Source organism: Lissotriton helveticus, chromosome 9 (assembly GCF_964261635.1).
Source record: "Lissotriton helveticus chromosome 9, aLisHel1.1, whole genome shotgun sequence".
Taxonomy (NCBI): domain Eukaryota; kingdom Metazoa; phylum Chordata; class Amphibia; order Caudata; family Salamandridae; genus Lissotriton; species Lissotriton helveticus.
The window spans coordinates 586,302,173-586,321,637 of record NC_136070.1 but is presented as its reverse complement, the minus strand read 5'-3'; the positions used below and the strand labels follow the sequence as shown (position 1 = coordinate 586,321,637).

General features: G+C 44.9%; 1 protein-coding gene across 1 annotated transcript in view; it reads left to right on the top strand.

The window, feature by feature from the left end:
- Window positions 1–19,465, top strand: part of SAC3D1 (SAC3 domain containing 1) — a 64,000-nt gene that overhangs the window by 32,608 nt on the left and 11,927 nt on the right. The window contains exon 2 of the mRNA XM_078662116.1: window positions 8,778–9,415. Coding sequence (XP_078518242.1) covers window positions 8,785–9,415 — 631 coding nt within the window. The 5' untranslated portion in view covers window positions 8,778–8,784. The remainder of the gene's footprint in view (window positions 1–8,777; window positions 9,416–19,465) is intronic.

Sequence of the window (19,465 nt, the reverse complement as noted above, 5' to 3'; positions counted from 1 at the left end):
AGCAGTCACCTGTTCGCATAAATTCTCGGAGAAGTCCGGCATAGAACGTGGAGGGCGGTATAGCAGAGCGAAAGTGAAAGCCCCGGCTTCCGTTCCCAGACTAATGATCAGATTCTCTACTTGTGATAATTCAGAGGAGGACGAAGAAATAAGATGGAATTGTTTTGAGATGATAGCCGCCACGCCACCTCCAGGGTGACCAGGGGGCCGGTCAGCGTGGAGGATAAAATAATCTGGAGGGAGGGCAGCCAGGATGTCGGGGAGGGAATCCTCCGTAAGCCAGGACTCGGTCAGCAAAAGTAAGTCAGGTTTTTCCTGCGTCAACAAGATATAAATATCTGTCTGGTGTCTCACCATAGAGCGGGTATTTAGATATAACACCCGAATGGAAGTGTGGTTCTCTGGTGGAACTATCGGAGGAGTGCGGGGGCCATGAGGGAAGGGGGATGTGCGAAGGATACCGAAAGCAGTGAGCTTCCCCATGGTGGATAATGAGGGTACATGGCAGGGTAAATTAAAATCCGAGAGTTGCCTAGCTGAGTATGAAATTAAATGACTAGCATCCCCTGCCCCTTGGCCCGGCCGGCCGCGGACGGGCGCAGACGGGCTGAACTCAGGCGCAACTCCGGCGCGCCTACGACGCGCCCGCTGCGCTCGTCCGCTGCGCTGACACATAGTGGCCGCTTAAATAGAGGAGTAACGAGGGGGGTGTGGCAAAGATCCAATGCGCCGGCCAACCCAACCCAAGATGGCACCCGCGGCCGCTGAAAGCCCGCCCCAACAATCAGCCCTCAGCCGGCCGCGTAGCCTCTATACGGGTGTGAGTGTTTGATTGGTTCAGATGCTCCGTCCATCACCACCCCCTTTTGTACCCCTCCATCTTCATGGCACTGCTTCTCCCTTTTCCTCCATGTGCTACTGGTCCCCATCTTCATCGCATCACACTCCACCTCACTCCAATCTACTCTAATCAATACTCTTTAATCTGCCCCAATCTGCCCCTCTCCATTCCATCCGCCCCAATCTACCCCATCTACCTTACTCCGATCTATCCACTCTAGTCTGCCCCACTCAATCCACCCAATATATCCCACTCCAATCTACCCTACTCCACCCCCACTTCAATCTATCCCATCTACATCACTCCAATCTACCCTACTCAATCCACCCAACCTACCTCACTCCAATCTACCTTACTCCACACCACTTCAGTCTACCCTACTCCCTTCTACCCCTCTCAGTCCACAAAATATACCCTACTGTAATCTACTCCACTGTAATCTACCCCACTACAATGTACCTCAGTCTACCTCACTCCAATCAACCCCACTCCTATCTACCCCACTCCAATGTACTTCGCCCAGTCTAAGCCACTTCACCCCACTCCAATCTACCCCAATCAAATTTACCGCACTCCAATCTACCCTACTCCAATCTTCCCTAATCCGCCTACCCCACCCAAATTTAACCCACTCCAATCTACCCCACCCATCCTACCTCAGTTTACTCCAATCCAATATACCTCAATCTACCCCACTCCAACTACTACATTCTACCCAAATTAACCCACTCCAATCTACCTCAACCTACCAAATTCAATCTACCTAATCCAACCTACCCCACTCCAATCATCCTTATCTCAGTATCCCCACTCCACCACAATCTACCTCAATCTGCCTGGCCGAATGTACCCCACTCCAATCTGCCCACCCCAATCCCACTCCAATTGACCCCACCTCCATCTACCTCACCCCAATCTACCCTACGCCAATCTACCCCACCTCAATCTACTCCAGTCTACTTCGCCTCAAACGACCCCACTCCAGTTTACCCCATACTACCCCACTTCAGCCTACCTCACCTACCCCACTCCAATCTACCCCACCCATCCTACAGCAATCTACCCCACTCCAATCAACTCCACCACAATCTACCGCAATCCAATTTACCCCAATCTGCTCCCATCTATCCGACTCCATTTTACCCAAAATGCACTTCCCCGAACCACCTCAACCTACCTCACTCCATTCTACCCCAATGTACCCCACTGTAATCTACCTGAATATACCACACCCTAATCTACTGCACCCAAATCTACCCAATCCCAGCCTGTCCCAATCTACCCCACCCCAATCAGCCCCAATCTACCCCACATGCCCACCTCAATCTACCTCAACCTACCCCCACGATGTACCCCAATATACCCACCACAGTCTACCACACTCCAATATGCCCAACCCAAACATTCCCAATCTACCCCACCCCACTCACTTTTAGCCTTGCCTAACAGTAGCCACACTGGTGTACAACATGGCTAAAACAAATTGCCAAAGCCAATAACTCTTGCATAGGTGAGACCTATTGGCTTTGTAAAGGATTGTATTAACTTTACACATACAAGCAGACACACCCATTTACATATTTCGATAAATAATGAAATACAGTAATCTAAGGTAGCGCCTGTGACCACAGGTCATTCTCCAAAAAAAACTCGGACTTAACAAAAACCAAAAATTGTAGTATGCAGAATCCACGACTATATGGCAGGATAGTACATAGCACATAATCTACTACATGACAAGCTGCAAAATGTATACAGGTATGTGACATTTTTCGTGTTCGGCGCCAACATGCGCAAATGGTGAATTAGTGATTCACAAATATATGTTGTGTCATATTCTTTAAAGTTGAGATGGTATAACTAGGAAGGCAAAGGGAAACCCCGTTCTCAAATGAACCTGGGAGAAGAGCAACATGTTTATACTGAAAACATGTCAGGCAAATGAAAGGAAGGAAAAGGTGTGTCTCAATTGCATGAGTTGAGAAAACAGGCTTTAACCACACACGGGTGCGGAATTATATAAAATATCTACTTGCCCTAGAGACAAGATGCTTCGAAAATCTAATTGTCCTGTAAGTAAATCTACTTGTCTCATTTGGTGCAAAGCAGTGAGGTGTCACGTTACGGTAGTGTTGTCACCATATCAGAGCATTGATAAGACCCAGTCATGTCGTGTTTTGTTTGGACTCTAGCAAGGTTGTGATTCTGCCACCTCTCTGATTATTTCTGACCGACTGTATCACGGCTTTGTTTATGTCAACTATTTGGACATCTGCACTCCTTTTATAGACCGATCTGTTTAGGCCAGCTTTCTGATCACATTAGGACTCTAAATATGCCAGCACTTTCATTATAGAAGAGTTTTGCTTATAGACTGATACACAAAGAATGCCTTCCTCGCTTAACTAGATAGTAAGTTGATATAGAGGGCACATCTATCTAAAATAGAGTTAGAATCATCTAACTCATCCAACATCTGTTAAACTGGAAGTTACATTTATGTAGTAAAAATTGAGTATGTATGTATATATATATATATATATATATATATATATATATATATATATATATATATATATATATATCTCAAGCTAGTTGTTCATGGCATTGTCATGTACAATTGAAGATATTCACCATAACAATTTCAAGTCTATAATCGCCACCATTTAGCAGATTCAGCACATCATATTCTTTTTTAAAGTTGTCACACCAAGAGGAGTAATGGTTATCAGTGTAAGGAAACATGTGCGAATAAAACACATTTTTCCTTTTTTCTGTGAAGACAAATGTTGGAGCATTACTCTGATCACTTTAGGTATATGCATATGATGTCAAGGTCCAGGAGCATACTGTGAGAACTTGCTGTGTCTAAAAAAATGTAGTGTGCAAATGTGTACATATTTTGGAGACTAGACAGCTGTGAAGCGTTCTGTTTTGTCTTTTAGATCTCGCCTTAGCAGCAAAAGCTTTGCATTAAAGAACTGTGAAAACAGGCATTGAGCATCTCGTATGATTGGATACATGTCTTGCTGTATTCGCAGAGGTTTCCTCTTTATCTTAACTGTTATGTGACACTGTATACTGAGCCTCTGACCTTCGGCAGTAGGAGGGTGGAGCCTACTTGTCCTTTGGACAAAATAGAAAGGTCAAATGTCAGGCTCTGTCTTCCAGAGAGCTTGGTGTTTGTTTCTTTCTATGAAGTACCAAATGTAAAGACCCATGTAAGAGTATGTTTTTTTTTCTAGCACACAAAAAAAATATGAATTATGCTATTTTTAGAATATTTCAGAATTAGTACAAATCAAGCAAATTTTTTGTAATTCGGAAGTGTGGTGGAAACAAATATTTGAATACGATCAAAACACATCAATACACTAGGTGATGTCATTTGCACACATTCTCGTTTGTGTGCAGTAAAACCGTATTTTGGTGCAAATGTAATGGTCATTTCAATTGAAAATGTGTTGTCTGTAATGGAAGTGTTGTACCACACCATGCATACTCCACACTATGCCACTCTATGCCACGCTACTCCATTCTGCGAAATGCCACTCCATTCTACACCACTCACTTCTACACTACCCACTCCACTTTATGCCCCTCCAGACCACCTAACCCACGCAACTCTATCCCACTCTTATGCATTTTACCCCACTCCACTCCAGTGTACCCCGATCTACCCCACTCCAATTTGATATAAATCTACTCCAATCTACCTCACTCCAGTCTACCCCACTCTAATCCAATCTACCCCTCTGCACTCTACCCCAATCCACTCCACTACAATCCAATCTACCCCAACCAAATTTATCCACCTCAATCTATCCCACGACACTCCATTCTACCTCACTCCACCCCAGTCTCCCCAATTTAATCTACCTGTCTCCAGCCTAGCACGCTGATTTACCCGAATCCCCGCACCAATCTACCCCACTCCAGTCTACCCCAATTCACCCTATTCTTTCTACCACACTGTGCCCCACTTCACCCCAATCTATCCCATTCTTTTCTTCCCCAATCCAATATACCCCACTCCATTCCACACCACTAACTTTGTATCCATGCTGAACAGCAGCCACACTGGTGTACAACATGGGTAAAACAAATTACCAAAGCCAATAGCTCTCGCATAGGTGAGACCTATTGGTTTTGCCAGTGCTTGTCTGCTTTAGGCTGTCTAGCTTGAGTTCGTCCCTCCCTTTGGCCAAACCTTGTTTACTGTACTCTTCCATGTACTCCCTTTTTGTAAACTGGCCTTTAAATCGTGTTCTGATTTTGTCACATTTGCTGTGCATTCAGAGACGGAGGTCAAATATCAGGCTGTGTCGTCCAGGGACCTTGGTGTTTTTCTTTCTCAGACTTCAAAGTTAGAAGATTTATGTGACAATCCTGCTGGCTAGTTGAGGTCTGCTTGAAAAATGTCTGTAAATGAACTGTGCGGTTGATCAAATCAATACATTGGGTGATGCATTTTCACACATTATCGTTTGTGCCCTGTTTACTTTTATCAGTAAAACTGTATGCAAGTGCAAATGTAATGTGCATTTCAATTGAAGACGTGTTGTATGCTACCGTGCCATTCATACTCCATGTTACACCACTCCACTCCGCACCACATGACGCCACTGCACTCTACTTTGCACCACTCCCCACTGGGCCTCTGTGCACCAATACATTCACCAATACATTCTACCTCGCACTACTCTACACCCATGCACTATGCACCGGTCCACCCTTTGCCATCCTACTCTGCAACACTGCACTTTATGCCACTGCACTCCACACCAATGGACTCCACTTCACCAAGAAATAATTCCCTTGACCCAACAATGTTATCAATACACAGTAGTTAACAATACATCAAAATATTGAATACTATATTCCATATGTACAGTGCAAAAAGCTTTTTTTTTAAGAATCTTAGATTAAAACTTGAGCAACATATGACATCACAATTATGACAAAATAAATAGTTTAAAATGCAATTTGTATAAAACGGGGAAATTAATCAGCTACAATTTACACTCTAACCACTGTCCTCAAAAAGCAGTGCACCCTACGTCACTGTTCCTACGCCAACTACTTTGCATCACTGCACTTCATGCCACTGCATGCTACGTCACTCTACACCATTGCGCTCTACGTCACTGCACTCTACGCCTCTCTATTCTACTATGCACCACTTCACCCCATGCCACTACACTCTGACGCTCTACTCTGCATGACTGCACTCTACGCTGCTGCAATCTCAATGCACTCTAAGCCACTGCACTCTTTGCCACTGCACCACTCTACTCTATGCCAATGCCTTTCCACCACTCTACTCTGCCTCTCTTCATGCCACTGCATTCTACCCTGCACCACTCCGCCACTTCACTCTACGTCACTCTGCAACACTCGTCTCTCTGCCACTCAACTCTACGCCACTCTACTCTGCATTGCTCCACTCTAAACCATTGTACTGTACGCAAAGCCACTCTAATATACTCTACACCACTGCACTATAGGACACTCTGCTCTATACCACTGCAGTCTTTACCACTTCACTCTACTCAGAAACATTCTGTCTCTGCAGTCTACGCCACTCTGCGCCACTCCATTCTATACCACTTCACACTATGCCTTTCTATTCTACACCACTGCATTCAATGCCACTGCACTCTCACCGCTTTACTCAAAACCAATACACTGAGCCACTGCACTCTATACCAATCTACTACACACCACTTCACTGTACTCTACACCACTCTGCACCATTGCACTCTGTCACTTCACGCCGCACCACTCTACATCACTGCACTCGAGGCCACTCTACATCACTGCACTCGAGGCCACTCTACATCACTGCACTCTGACACTCTACTGCAGCACTGCACTTTCTGCCACTGAACTCTGCCACTCTACTCTGCACCACTTTACTCAATGCCACTTCACCACGCTATGCCATTCTAATGTACTGTGCACAGCTCTGCTCTATGCCAGGGCACTCTACCTCACTTAACTATGCACCAGTGCACTCTACACCACTCCAGTCTAGGCTACTTCAGTCTGCATCACTCCACTCTGCATCACTCCACTCTACACCACATCACTTCTCTATACCACTCCACTCTGCACCACTTGAACACCACTTTCCTCTACTCTGAAACAAACTACTCTGTGCCACTCCACTCTGCACCACTCCTCTCTATGCCACTGCAATCAATGCTGCACCACTCTACTCTATGCCACTACGCTCTACCCTGCACCACTATACTCTACCTTGCACAACTCCACTCTACTCGGAAACAATCTACTCTACGCCACTCCACTCTGCCACTACACTCTAAGCCACTCTATGCTGGGCTACTCTGCGCCTCTGCAGTCTACGCTATGCCACTGTACTCTAAACCACAGCACTCTACGCCAATGCACTCTGCACCACTTTACTCAAAATCAGTGCATCATATGCCACTGCATCTACACCAGCTACTTTGCACCACTGCACTTTATGCCACTATACTGTACAAAATTTGACTCTATGCCACTCAGTGCCACTGCACGTTACATCACTCTACGTCACTGCTCTCTGGACCACTCTGCGACCCTGCACTCTGCGACCCTACACTCTGTGACCCTACATGACTGCACTCTCTGCCACTGTACCGTAGTCCACTACACTCTACTCTGCAACACTCTACTGCATCCTACTCCACTGCATTCTTCCCTGCACCACTCCACTCTGTTGCACTTCACTCTACTCCAATCTACGTGATTGCTTTCCACGCCACTCTAATCTACTCTGCACCTTTCTACTCAATGCCATTGTACTCTATTCTATTATATGCCAATGCACCCTACACTACTTCATTCAAAACCAATGCACTCTACCCTATTGCAGTCTACACCAATCTACTCTGCACCACTGTACTTTACGCCACTTCACACTAGGGCACTCGGCAGCACTCCACTGACACTTTACTCCACTCTAAGATGCTCTAATGCACTAAACTCTGCTCCGCTGACACTCTACTCCACTCTGTCATTGCACTCTACTCCACTCTGCCATCCTACGACCCTGCTCCACTCTTGCGCTCTACGCAATAACCTTCATGCCAATCCATGCCACTTTACTCCACTCTATTCTATGACACACTACTCCACTCTGACAATCTATTCGCTCTGCGTCACTCTACTCTACAACACTGTACTTCACTCAACACCCTCTATGCCACTCATCTCTACTCTACGCCACTCCGCTCTTCGCCAATCTGACACTACTCCACTCTACGCCACTCAACTCTACACCCTTCCTCTCTACGACACTCTACTCCTTTCACGACACTGCACAACACTGTATGTTACTCCATGGCACTCCACGGTACTCCTCTCCATGCCACTCAACTCTACATTGTCATTTTTTTCCCCACAGTAACCCCTTTTTAATTTTTTCCAGCTTTAACAGCTGAACGTTCTTGCGCCATCCATGCATTCTGACACATTTCCAGTGTAAGAAAGACAGGTGCTAGTTACTTCATAAGCAGCACTCATGCCAGTACCTACACATGAAGACATTGAGTGCCCAAGCAATCACTGCCTGAGCCGCACTACCTAACACAATCTGTAGGGTTATAAACGCTCGTCCTTTGAAAAGAAAGGAACAGAAGTTTAAACCTATTAAGAAGCACCACTTAGCACTTAACTGAAAAAATCCATGTTCAACGCGTACGACTCCATTGATACACGGCTGAAATGAGTCTTGGCCACAAGATATCTCAGATCCATGTGGAAGTGCACCCATTCAAACACTATCAAGAGTTTAATGGGGTCATACCAAATCTAGAAATGGACTGTTGGAGAGGTACATAACGTTTCTGTATTAGGTGGCAGTGGAGAGTTGGTGAACAGTGAATAGGCCCACTCCAATCTAACCTTGACTGTCATGTTTTGGTTCCAGGTACTCCATGGAGGTTCATGTGCCTTCTACAACTCCATCCTTCCTGCACCATATGGACAACACTGCCACCCCTTCAGCTGCAAGCTTTCCAACTGGCACATGCATTTACATGTGTCCAGAGCGAGAGAGGCGTGAGAGAGAGGCACAGAAGAGACTCCACCCATTTGAGGTTCTGGATGGTACCGAGCAGCACCGCTTACCCAGAGCTGACCCTCTCAAGATTGTGAAGGAGTATGCAAGGCCGGCGGCTGGAAAAGATTCCACCAAACCAAGCGACCTGCGTCCTCCAGCTGTGCTGCTGCAAACGGTTCAGTATCTGGTGGATGATGTGCTACCTCGGTCTGATGTTCCCTGGTCCCAGGTGTACAGTTTTGTGTTTGACCGGCTGCGGGCTGTGCGTCAGGACATGACCATCCAGCGGGTGGGTGGGGAGGTCTGTGTCGCCATCTTGGAGAAGTGCTTGGGCTTTCTGCTTTGTGCAGGTTACCGACTTTGTGAGGCCCCGCTTTGCCACTTTGACCCGCGCATCAATGACACTCATGTGCAAGAATGTTTTGGGTGGCTCTGTCGCTGCTACCGGAGTGGGATGTACGAGCAGGAGGCAGAGTACCAGGCACTGTTCTTGCTGTATAATCTTGGTGAGTAGGAAGCTTGCACAGTGCCTGCCTTGTATCTATATAAGCGATCCATGCATACTCTCTATCTACTCTGTGTCTAAGATGTCAATAACAATGCACCCACCCACACTTCTCTATAGCTTCAACTATGTGTTATATTTAACATCTTTAGAATGTAGGTATAATCATAGCATCTAACACTGTGTTAGAATCATACCTACCATCCTTGGTCAAGGTCCACATGACCAGAGTACTACTGATACCAGAGGTCCTGAACACCTCCCTTGAACAAGGATGTGCCTCAAGGATCCTCAAACCTGCTCCCAGAACCATACTTCTATAAAAGCAGTCGGCTAAGTTATGAGATCTTGAGCGTGCTCGTCACAAAACCACTGCAAGAATTTGTACAATCATGGATTCTATTGCAGGATCCTGAATTGAATTTTAAACCGTCCATAAGCTTACAGAATAATTGGGTTAATATGAGGGAGGCTTTCATGCCATATTTAGCTGATCACTCTCTAGAAGCCTGGTGCTACTGGATCTGAGAGTGGTCTCTGGTACAGTCGACCACCATAGACCCCAAATAACAGGGCCAGCCCTGCAATGGATTTGTTCATTCCTCTGAGACTTTCACCAGTAAATCAGGATTGGCTTCACCATGTTCATAACAAAAAATATTCCAATAGCCCCGAGTCTCCTTACTGCCACCTTTTTTATTTTGTTCCTAAATGGAACCCTTACAGAGAACATAGCTCACAGCAGAGCTAGTTAGAAATACTAGCTAACAACACAGAAATGCATGTGGAAGCTATCCAAAAATACTTTGTTTGGGAAAGAACTTTGCGTCTAGTTAGACTCGTATTATGCGGGTTGAGTTCACTTCAATAGAATATATGCCCTGTATTCATAGAGACTTTTAGGTCATAGCAACCATAAAGTACTTTTTAAACCAAAAAGCGCATTACTTGTTCACAAATGAATCATTTTTCATTTAAGAATCTTTATTCGGTGATTAAAAAACACCATAAAAGCACAAACATATATACAATAATAAAAAGTTATTAAACATTAGTGAAGATCCTTATACAAAGCTAGCATGGATAAAAAGATATCAATATACAAATCCATAAGCATACAATAAAGAGTCCAAGTCTTTCATACCTAACCCCTGGTCATCCTTAATCGGACCGCAACCTTAATAAAATTCATGATACAACACAGGGTAAGGGGATCGGAAGCTTTTTGCAAAAAGACTAGTGCATCCCTGGCTTGTTCCTGATGGGCATTTTTTAAAATATTTACAAGAAAACTGCGCCTGGGCATAGAAAAATAGGGACAGAGCAAAACAAAATGAAGGGAGTCCTGCGGAGACCTATTGTCGCAGCCGCAGGGTCCCTTCTGCTCAATTGATGTGGAAAAACCTGCTGGGGAAGCCAACATAAAAGGAAGTAAATTCAGTCTGAAACGGCACATAAGAAATCTATCCTGTGCATTGTGCATGAGATACAGATAAGGCTCCATACCCTCCACACTCTTCACCAAATTATGCGCCCTCACAGTCTTTTTGAGTGTTTCTGCCTCAGCTCTGTAATGGATTTTCCGCTCTAGGAAAATTTCCCCTACTTGTTTCTTATGCTGGGCTAAAATTGTTGTGGGGTTCGTGAAGAGGTTTCCAAAACCTAAGTCTTCAAGGGTATTTTTCACATATTTGAGCCAAGGGATACGCATGCAGTTGGTCCTATCTAAGCAGTCCAATAAAATTTCTCTGCTTAGATGCGCCTCTGGGTTAGCCCATATTTTTAACCAGGCCACGATTGGCCTAAATTTTAACAGGTCATCCAGGTATGGCCTCCCTAGCTCCCTGTGAGCTATAAACCCAGCGGTGCTAGTTGGTACCCTCAGGATAGATTTCAAATATTTGTTTTCTTCCTGTTGGATTCTAGTAGTGTTCACAAAGCCCCATACTTCTGCCCCGTAGATTACTTTGGAGCATGATACAGAGCAATACAAATTCACCACCTGTTCCAGGCTCCATCTACCTAGTCTCCTGCCGTATCCTGCTATAGCCCCATTTGAGGCAATCATTTTGCTACAACGTTCTGTCACCAAGGAGTTAAACTGTAAAGCGCCATCGAAAGTCACTCCGAGATAAGTGAACGTTTTGACCTCCTCTAAAATATGGGTACCTATTGTATAAATACATTTTGAGGAAGGTTTTTTGCCGGCCAGGAGCACATAAGATTTACCCAGGTTAACAGATAGATCCAGGGTGCTCATGAAGTTAACGAACCCATCAATCAGGATTTGTAGGCTATGCGGGGTACGCGCGAGCAGAACCGCGTCATCCGCGTAAAGCAAGACAGGGATATGCCTCTGCCCGACCCTGGGGGAATCTGCCTTTAAACCCAAAAGAAACTGCTCCAGGTTGTTAATGTAAAGGGAAAACAGAAAAGGGGCAAGGATGCAACCTTGTCTTACTCCGCTCTTGCATGGAAAGGAGTCAGACAAACCTCCCTCCCTGTTAAATCGGACCCTGGCCGTAGTGTCGCTATGTAATTCCCTTAGTATGGTGATTAAACCACTCTCAATCCCCATACTTGACATCATGTCCCATAGCTTTCCTCTATTGACGTGGTCAAATGCTGCTGCCAAATCCATGAAACCCATATAAATAGGTTCATCACTAGCCAAAGTGTATTTGGCAGTCAGCATGTAAAGGTTCAGGCATTGGTCGCTGGTAGACCTCCCTGTCCTGAACCCGTATTGAGTGTCCGAGAAGATGTTATTCTCATCGGTCCACTCGGACAGTCTGTTAAGGATTGCCCTACCCAAGAGTTTGGCCGATACGTCAATCAGGGAAATCGGCCGATAGCACTTAGGGTCGTCCCTGTTGCCCTTCTTAAAAATTGGCACAATAATTGCTTTTGACCAGGATGGTGGCAGGTCACAAGAGATGGCAGTATTTATGACCCTGGTCATCAAAGGGGCCCATAAATCTATATTACTGAGAAATAGGTCAGGGGGGATCCCATCCGGGCCCGGAGCTTTATTTTTAGTCAGACCCTCCATCCCTACAGTGATCTCTTTAAGAGTAAATACCACCGGAGAAACCTGACTTAGGGTTACCAGTGGCTCTACAGAGGTACCGGACTCATAATTATATAAACCTCTGAAATGTGAGATCCACTGTTCCGGTAGGATGTTAGCCCCTATGTCCGGGGAATCATTTTCTTGAAAAGTCGGACTATTAATAATTCTCCAGAAGCCCGCAAGATCCTTTCTTTCCCCTGCCTCTCTTAAGTCTGCCCAAGCTTCTGCCTGCAGGGCAAGTTTCCTCCTTTTAGTCTCTTTATTATATTTCTCTCTGCACGCCCTAATTTTTTGGGGGTCCCTCGGTTTTAGCTTTAGGCAGCATTTCAGCTCCCTTAGTGCCTTAGAGCAGTCTTTGTCAAACCACCGAGGATTGACCAGGTTACGAGGGGGCGCACTGGACTTAAGTAGGCCATCGATCAGGTTAGCAATCTGCTCAAATGCTTCCAGTAACCTTGATCCCTGAACTTCTAAGTCTAGACAATCGTTAATGGCCGGTAGGCCCTTATCACCCAGGGTTTTGAAAAACTTTGCCCCATCTATTTTGGACCATTTCAGTCGCCTACCTTGGTCTGTGACCCTCTCCTCAATTATACCACGGGGTCTAGTTCCAGCACCCCCCTATATGAGAGCACCAAAACGAGAGGGTTGTGGTCGCTAAAGCTGCTCCATTCTATCCCTGCCCTAACTATTTTGTTTATCAGGGATCTCGAAGCCAAAATATAATCTATAATGGATGAGCAGCCCCTGCCCTTAAAAGTTGGAGGAAGTGTACCATCCAACTGTGGGTCAATCATGGTAATGGTGTGTTCTAAGTCATACTTCAGCCGAAGTAGACCAAGAGCCGACCCAGTGGGTGTGTGAGAGAAATGCGGCCCCTTTTCCAATGGGCATTGTGACCAATCTGAATTTGCCGTGACCAATGCCGGACAGAGATGGCAGTTAAAATCTCCCATTAATAGCAGACCATAAGACTGCCCTTTATTTTGGGATATTATTTCTTGTTCCAGCCTCTGGTCTAGTTCAGCTAGTAGCGGGGTATGGTTGTTTGCTGACTCAGTGTTATAGATGTTAAAAATAGAGAGTCTTAGCCCCTTTCCAAGGAACCGAGCTACCTGGATCCCATATGAGTTCCAATCTGGAGAAGACCAGGTGCCTGGGAGGTCTAAATCAATATAAATGGACAGCCCGCCCATTGCACTCCCGGATCTGGATTTTCGGGCAGGAACAAAAAAGCACTTGTACCCCTGTAGGTGGTAATTGCTCACCAAAGCCCATGTCTCCTGAACACATATGACATGAAATTTCCTAATAAAATCAACCCATTCCTTGTTGGTGAATTTACCCGCTATCCCCGCTACATTCCAGGAAATCAGTCGCATTCCCTCCCCCCTCCCTTCTAAACCCTCCTGTAGGTTTGATAAAATCTCCTGTGTTGGCCCCTGCATGGCCAGCCCATGTCCCCCTCCTGTACATTCTGTGGCTGTAACCTTGGGTTCGACGCACCCTGGTTTCCCAACGCCAGTCATTTCAGTTTGCTGAACATAAGAGCTCCGCACTCCCAACACCTCTACTAAGGCACTCTTTTCCATATGACCCTGGGGGGCATTATCCATCTGTCAATCCACCCCCTCTAAATCATTCAGACAATTGAACCGATTATAGGTGTGAATGGGTGGTTCTGGTCGGCCAAATGAAGATCTATAGTTAGGATCCTGGTGTCTCCCCCTCCTGCCAACCCTCTCCCAGTTGTATTGCATTTGTGGCGGCTTCAATGGGACTGGAGTGATGGGAAAGAAGAAAGACACCTGAAGGGTTTGAATAGTGGATTCCCTAGATCTATTTTTCCCTTGACATATATAGGTCACTGTGTTTGTGTCCCTAAAACTCACCAGTATGCAGTCCCCAATAATGGATTTTTGGGTTCTCCCCACCCATGGCACCCTTCTTACCATTATGATTTCATTATTAAGGTGTAACGGGAGGGGTCTATTTGTGTTTAGCCACTTAATGACCCTACTTTTCAAGGCACAAAAATCCTCAGTTTCACCTATTTCAAGTGGGGGAACACCTGCCAAGACTACAGTAAAATCATTAGTCTCGGGGGGTAGGTTGGGCCTACGTGGTCTCGGGGGAAGTTTCATTAGGGGGATCAGTGTGGTACTGTCTACCTGCTGTGCCGAATTAACCGAACCTGACGGGGGAATGGGGATGTTAAAATTAGGGGGCCTAGTTGATACAGGGTTATTTTTTAAAGGATGTTGCGAAACCGCCGTATTTGCGGCTTGTGAGGGGACTGTATTTGCAGCCCTATTTGCAGGCTGTTGGGGGGCTAAAGTAATGGGAGTGTGTACTAAGTTCCTTTTCTGGTGATCAGCCGGGATTTTCAGACTACCTAATGTGGTCTCCAGTATGGTTAGTCTGATCTCGATCTTTTTTATACTCTCGCTAATCGGTAATAATAGAGACCTTAGCAAGAATTCCAGGTTCCCAAGCGGCACAACAGAAAGGGGAAGGTTAGCGATATTAGTTCCCACGTTTATTGTTGTTGAGGCGGGCGCTAAGTTATCCTGGGCAGTAGATTTGGGATGTGGATCAACCGGTAACTTTGTTACTAGTACAGGGGGTTTAGTAGAAGACTTCCCAAAGTCCAAACGCGAGATTTTTGGTTTATTCCTTCCCTGCACGCCCTTCGACTTTCTTCTACGTTTATTAGGGGGAGGCCCAAGTGCTCCTTGCGCAATGGCAGGTATGGGTTGAACTTTACTAGCCTTAGGACCTAGGGGTGGTTGGGAGACTAAATCAATAGTCACCCTAGTGGGGCTGGGACTGGTAACTGGAACTATACTCATAGCTTCAACTGGTGATGTGTTCATACAACCCCTCAACAGGAGTGGGACATCGTCTATTAAGGACAGCTCCTCCCTGGGCATAGTGGATTGATCTCCAAGGGGGGTGTTTTTCAAATTGTCTATTGAGCGTCTCCTTTCAGCCCTTAATCGAGACAGGTTACACTCTTTGTCCCCCTCCCCCCCCCGCCCGCGAGAAATAATTCTCTAAGGTCCTGCTTTTAGCTCCTCCCGGCTTCAGTGGAGTACTCTCCTTTGCAGGGGACGGCATTATACAAATACAAAGTTATATTTGGCCGGGGATTGTGGCCAGAAGTGCGTCCAGGAAGCAAATACGCGAACAAGGGGGGTGGGCCCGGCCCGGCCTCCTGCGGCCCCGGACGGCCACAGACGGTCCCGCCCTTGTCCCGGGCTTCTCCCGGCGCCCTCCCGCGCCGCGGGAGAACTGGCCTCAAAATATAATAATCACTGACTAGGAGGGGGAGGGGTCGGGGAGAGCGGCCCAGGTGATCACAATCCAGGCAGGCGGGTGCTCCTGGGAAACAGAGTCCCAGCACCCGCGCTCGCAGCCCCGCCTCGCACAGTCCTCTCCTGCTTGTCCCTCAGCAGTGGCCCCCGGCGATGGTCAGACTCCCCTCACGATGCGGGACCCGCGGAGCGGGTACCGCGAGGAGTAGAGGAGAAAGAGTAAAAGCAGCAAAGTCCCAAGTGCAGCGTCCGTTCTGCAATGCGTCCCCATTATTCAATCAATATTCTGTGTCTCACGGTCCCTCCTGTACCACCTCTCATTTCAATCCAGTTGGGAGAAGTAAAGTAAGCAAAACGGAACATTGCACAGGTCTGTTATTATATCCTCACTCTAGGAAGAATGCGTCACCAACATAGGACCCCAAACATCAAAAATCTTCTCTCAATCATTGAGGCGATAAACATCTCTTACACATACACTGGTATCCTGTAAGCTAATTATATAAGATGCATTATTTGGCATCCACGACCTCTGAACTCTGTCCCAATACATTCGTATATAATTTTGGAATCTCAATGAAATCCTGGGATGGACTGGGTAACATTCTGTTTCAGTCCTGACCACACACGTACCTGGGCCCAGTAATCACCAAATGCTGGATAGTTCCTTAAATTTGAGGTATATCACTATGGGCATGTCAGACACTTACTGTTTGTCACCAATGTAATGTATATGAATTTTGTATGTGACTTGGTGCCTGTTATGTTATTTCTTCAACTGCAGAAGCTTATGTTTCACTTCTCTTGTGCTTTGCACTTTGCTCTGCGGTATCCTGGTATTTTTTAATTGGAAATCTTTTGATACATTTTTGGGGAATTATTTTCTACTGAGACAGACTATATGGATTAAACTAACCCTCTAAAATCTCTCTATTTGTTTAGATATTAGTGAACAACGGCAGCTTTCTGTATTGTTTTGTGTCGTTATTGGGGTCGATTTATATTACATCCTCTGAAATAGGCTGCGGTAATGGATCGTCTTCTGTAAAGGGGATACTTTTGGCATCTGTTAATGTTTTTCTTGGAAAGGAATTTCTTTTTCAGATACCTTGACTGTAAATGGGATCCATTAAATAAAATGTATTCAAATATTTTTCAAAATAGTGCTTCTAAGTGATCTGCATCGAATTTCAGCATATTCGAACGTAGCTGGATAGATACCTTGCTTTCCTATACCGTTTCCATGTCAGTGGGTGTTGGCCTCATTAAAGCTTTCCATTTATTTCAGTTTGGCCTTTGCTCAGATGTGTCGACAACGACTGCTAATTCTGAAATTTGGTATACTGAATAATATAGTTCCTAATTGGGATGACCAAGCAGGCATGCGCAAGGTTTGTTAGGGTTTGAACATCTTTCCTGATGCACTCAAGATTCTTGCTTTTAGAGAATCCCAGAAAAAATGTATTTCAGTTCAAAGTTACTTTGGACTAAAGGGAGGTCTAGATTCTTCTGCATCCAGTTCTTCAATCCATTATGTAGAATTGTAAATAGATATTTCACGCCTTTGAGGAATCTAATGCAAATAATGTGGTCCTATGCCTGCATTATGTGTTCGCTTTCTAATAGGTAATGGCTCGCATTTCCCCCAATTAATTTTGCATCTTGACCCTTTGTCTATAGGAAAGACACCTGAATGAAATCTTCCATACCCCCCATTACATAGAAGTGTGACATAAAAATTTCACTTTATGCATACATTTCCACCCCAGTTCAAATTGATCTATGGTGCTCCATAGGTAATCTAGTTCTCTTTATCTAATGTCTTTTTGACACTTTGGGTTGACAAGCGTATTCTTTGTTTGAGTGTTCGTTAAAGGACCTCGTTGTACCCCACTGCTCTACCAGGGAAGAATCATACTTCAGGGCCATGGATGAGCTGGAGAAATATGTTAGCAATTTTTTTGGTCGAACCTTAGCCAGCATGTTTATGTAAGAAATTACAATGGATATTTGTTGAAAGGTCTCCTGTTTGGTGACACCTCTGCCCAGTTGGAAACCAATTTTTTTAACACCCTTTTGAACTTTGTTTAAAAAAAGTTAACATTTTCCTCAGCCTCTGGAATTACCCTTGATTAATGGAGTGGTGTATTATCCAGATATTATGTTAAATTTATGGGAAAGCCATCATCCCCCGAGGGATCATCTCACTGACTGATCTTTCATAGTCTATTTCTTATGTACCGACCTTTGTCCCCATGACAGTATGTTAATTCAAAGCTGATTAAAGTTGATGTAGAATATAGTAAATGGGTTAGTAGTGAACATTGTGGTAGTACTAGTGTCTACGTTGCTACCATCAACGGATGAAACTTTTTCATTGTCAACCTTTCTTTGCCGCTCGAGTAGTCTGCTGCTTCCCCCCTGCTCACAGTAGTTTTGCTTTAGGTAAAATAGCGAGTATTCATCTGATTTTATAAATCTTTTAAGAAGAACACATTTAGCTCTCATTACTTGACTCAGAACATACGTACATGGACTCTAAGTATTTCAATTATTTGTTTAGTTTTCTTCTTGAACCTGAGCTGTACTTCCTTAATCTGTCTCTTTTTGAAGAATGTGTTCTGCGCTAGCTTCGTCTTGATATACATTCTAATAATGTACTATGAGAAGGCATTGAGTCCTTATTGATATCTATACACTGCATGGCGAAAATCTTTACTTTTCATGGGAGGGGAAGGTGCACAGCGAGGGGTTTCCCATTGAGATCACCAAAGTTGATATGGTCTGTTCAGTATTTCATATAGTGCCTTTCAGACTGTTTGTCTCTGTAATTGACAATATAATAGGTGATCTTGATTTTGCTCAGTGTTTTCAAATTTGAATAGGGCAGTTACTAAATTCTGATCTTGTAATGAACGACATGGTCTTATTTGTTTATATCACAATGTATCCCTTTTGCCTCTTTCTGAGGCAAGTCCTGCTCAAGGTTTTAATTGTTTGCAACCTTAGGAACATTCCATGGCGAAGTGGTCATAGAATCTGCCTCATGAAATATCAGGACATCTGCGAGGACTTCATGTTCAGTGGAGCCAATGCTCTTGTTATCTTTTGTGACGTTCAGTCTGGCTGAACCCAGTAGTCCAACATGTATGTCCCATTCGCTCAAACCAGAGTGCATGTCCAGAAATCTCTTCCAATCTAATATGGTTTCTTTGGAGTCAATTTCAGTAACAACTGTGTTCTCATCATTAACTAGATGTAGAGCATTCTTGGCTATTGCTTCTAGGTGGCGTGCATGCTTATGCTATAGAAGGTGTATTATACATTTGTGTAGAGAATTCATGCAGCCTGAGTGATGTGGTCTTACTTAATGCACTCTTTGGCTTTCCTGTTTCAGTAGTAACTAGTAGCATTGTAATAATTGTTCCATAAAAAGCACTGGATCGTCACCCATTGGGCCTTCTGATACAGAAGAAGCAAGTTTGATCCCTCCATCCACAATCTACCAAATCATTATTTGCAGCAAATCGATCTGACTCTTATCTGTAGGGTGCTTAATTCCTTTCTATCCTATAGTCCTATCCTAAGTTTCGGTTCTGACAATTCATTAACATGTTTTTATTTTCTCTCTCGAAGTGTTCCTTCATGAGTAATTACAAGG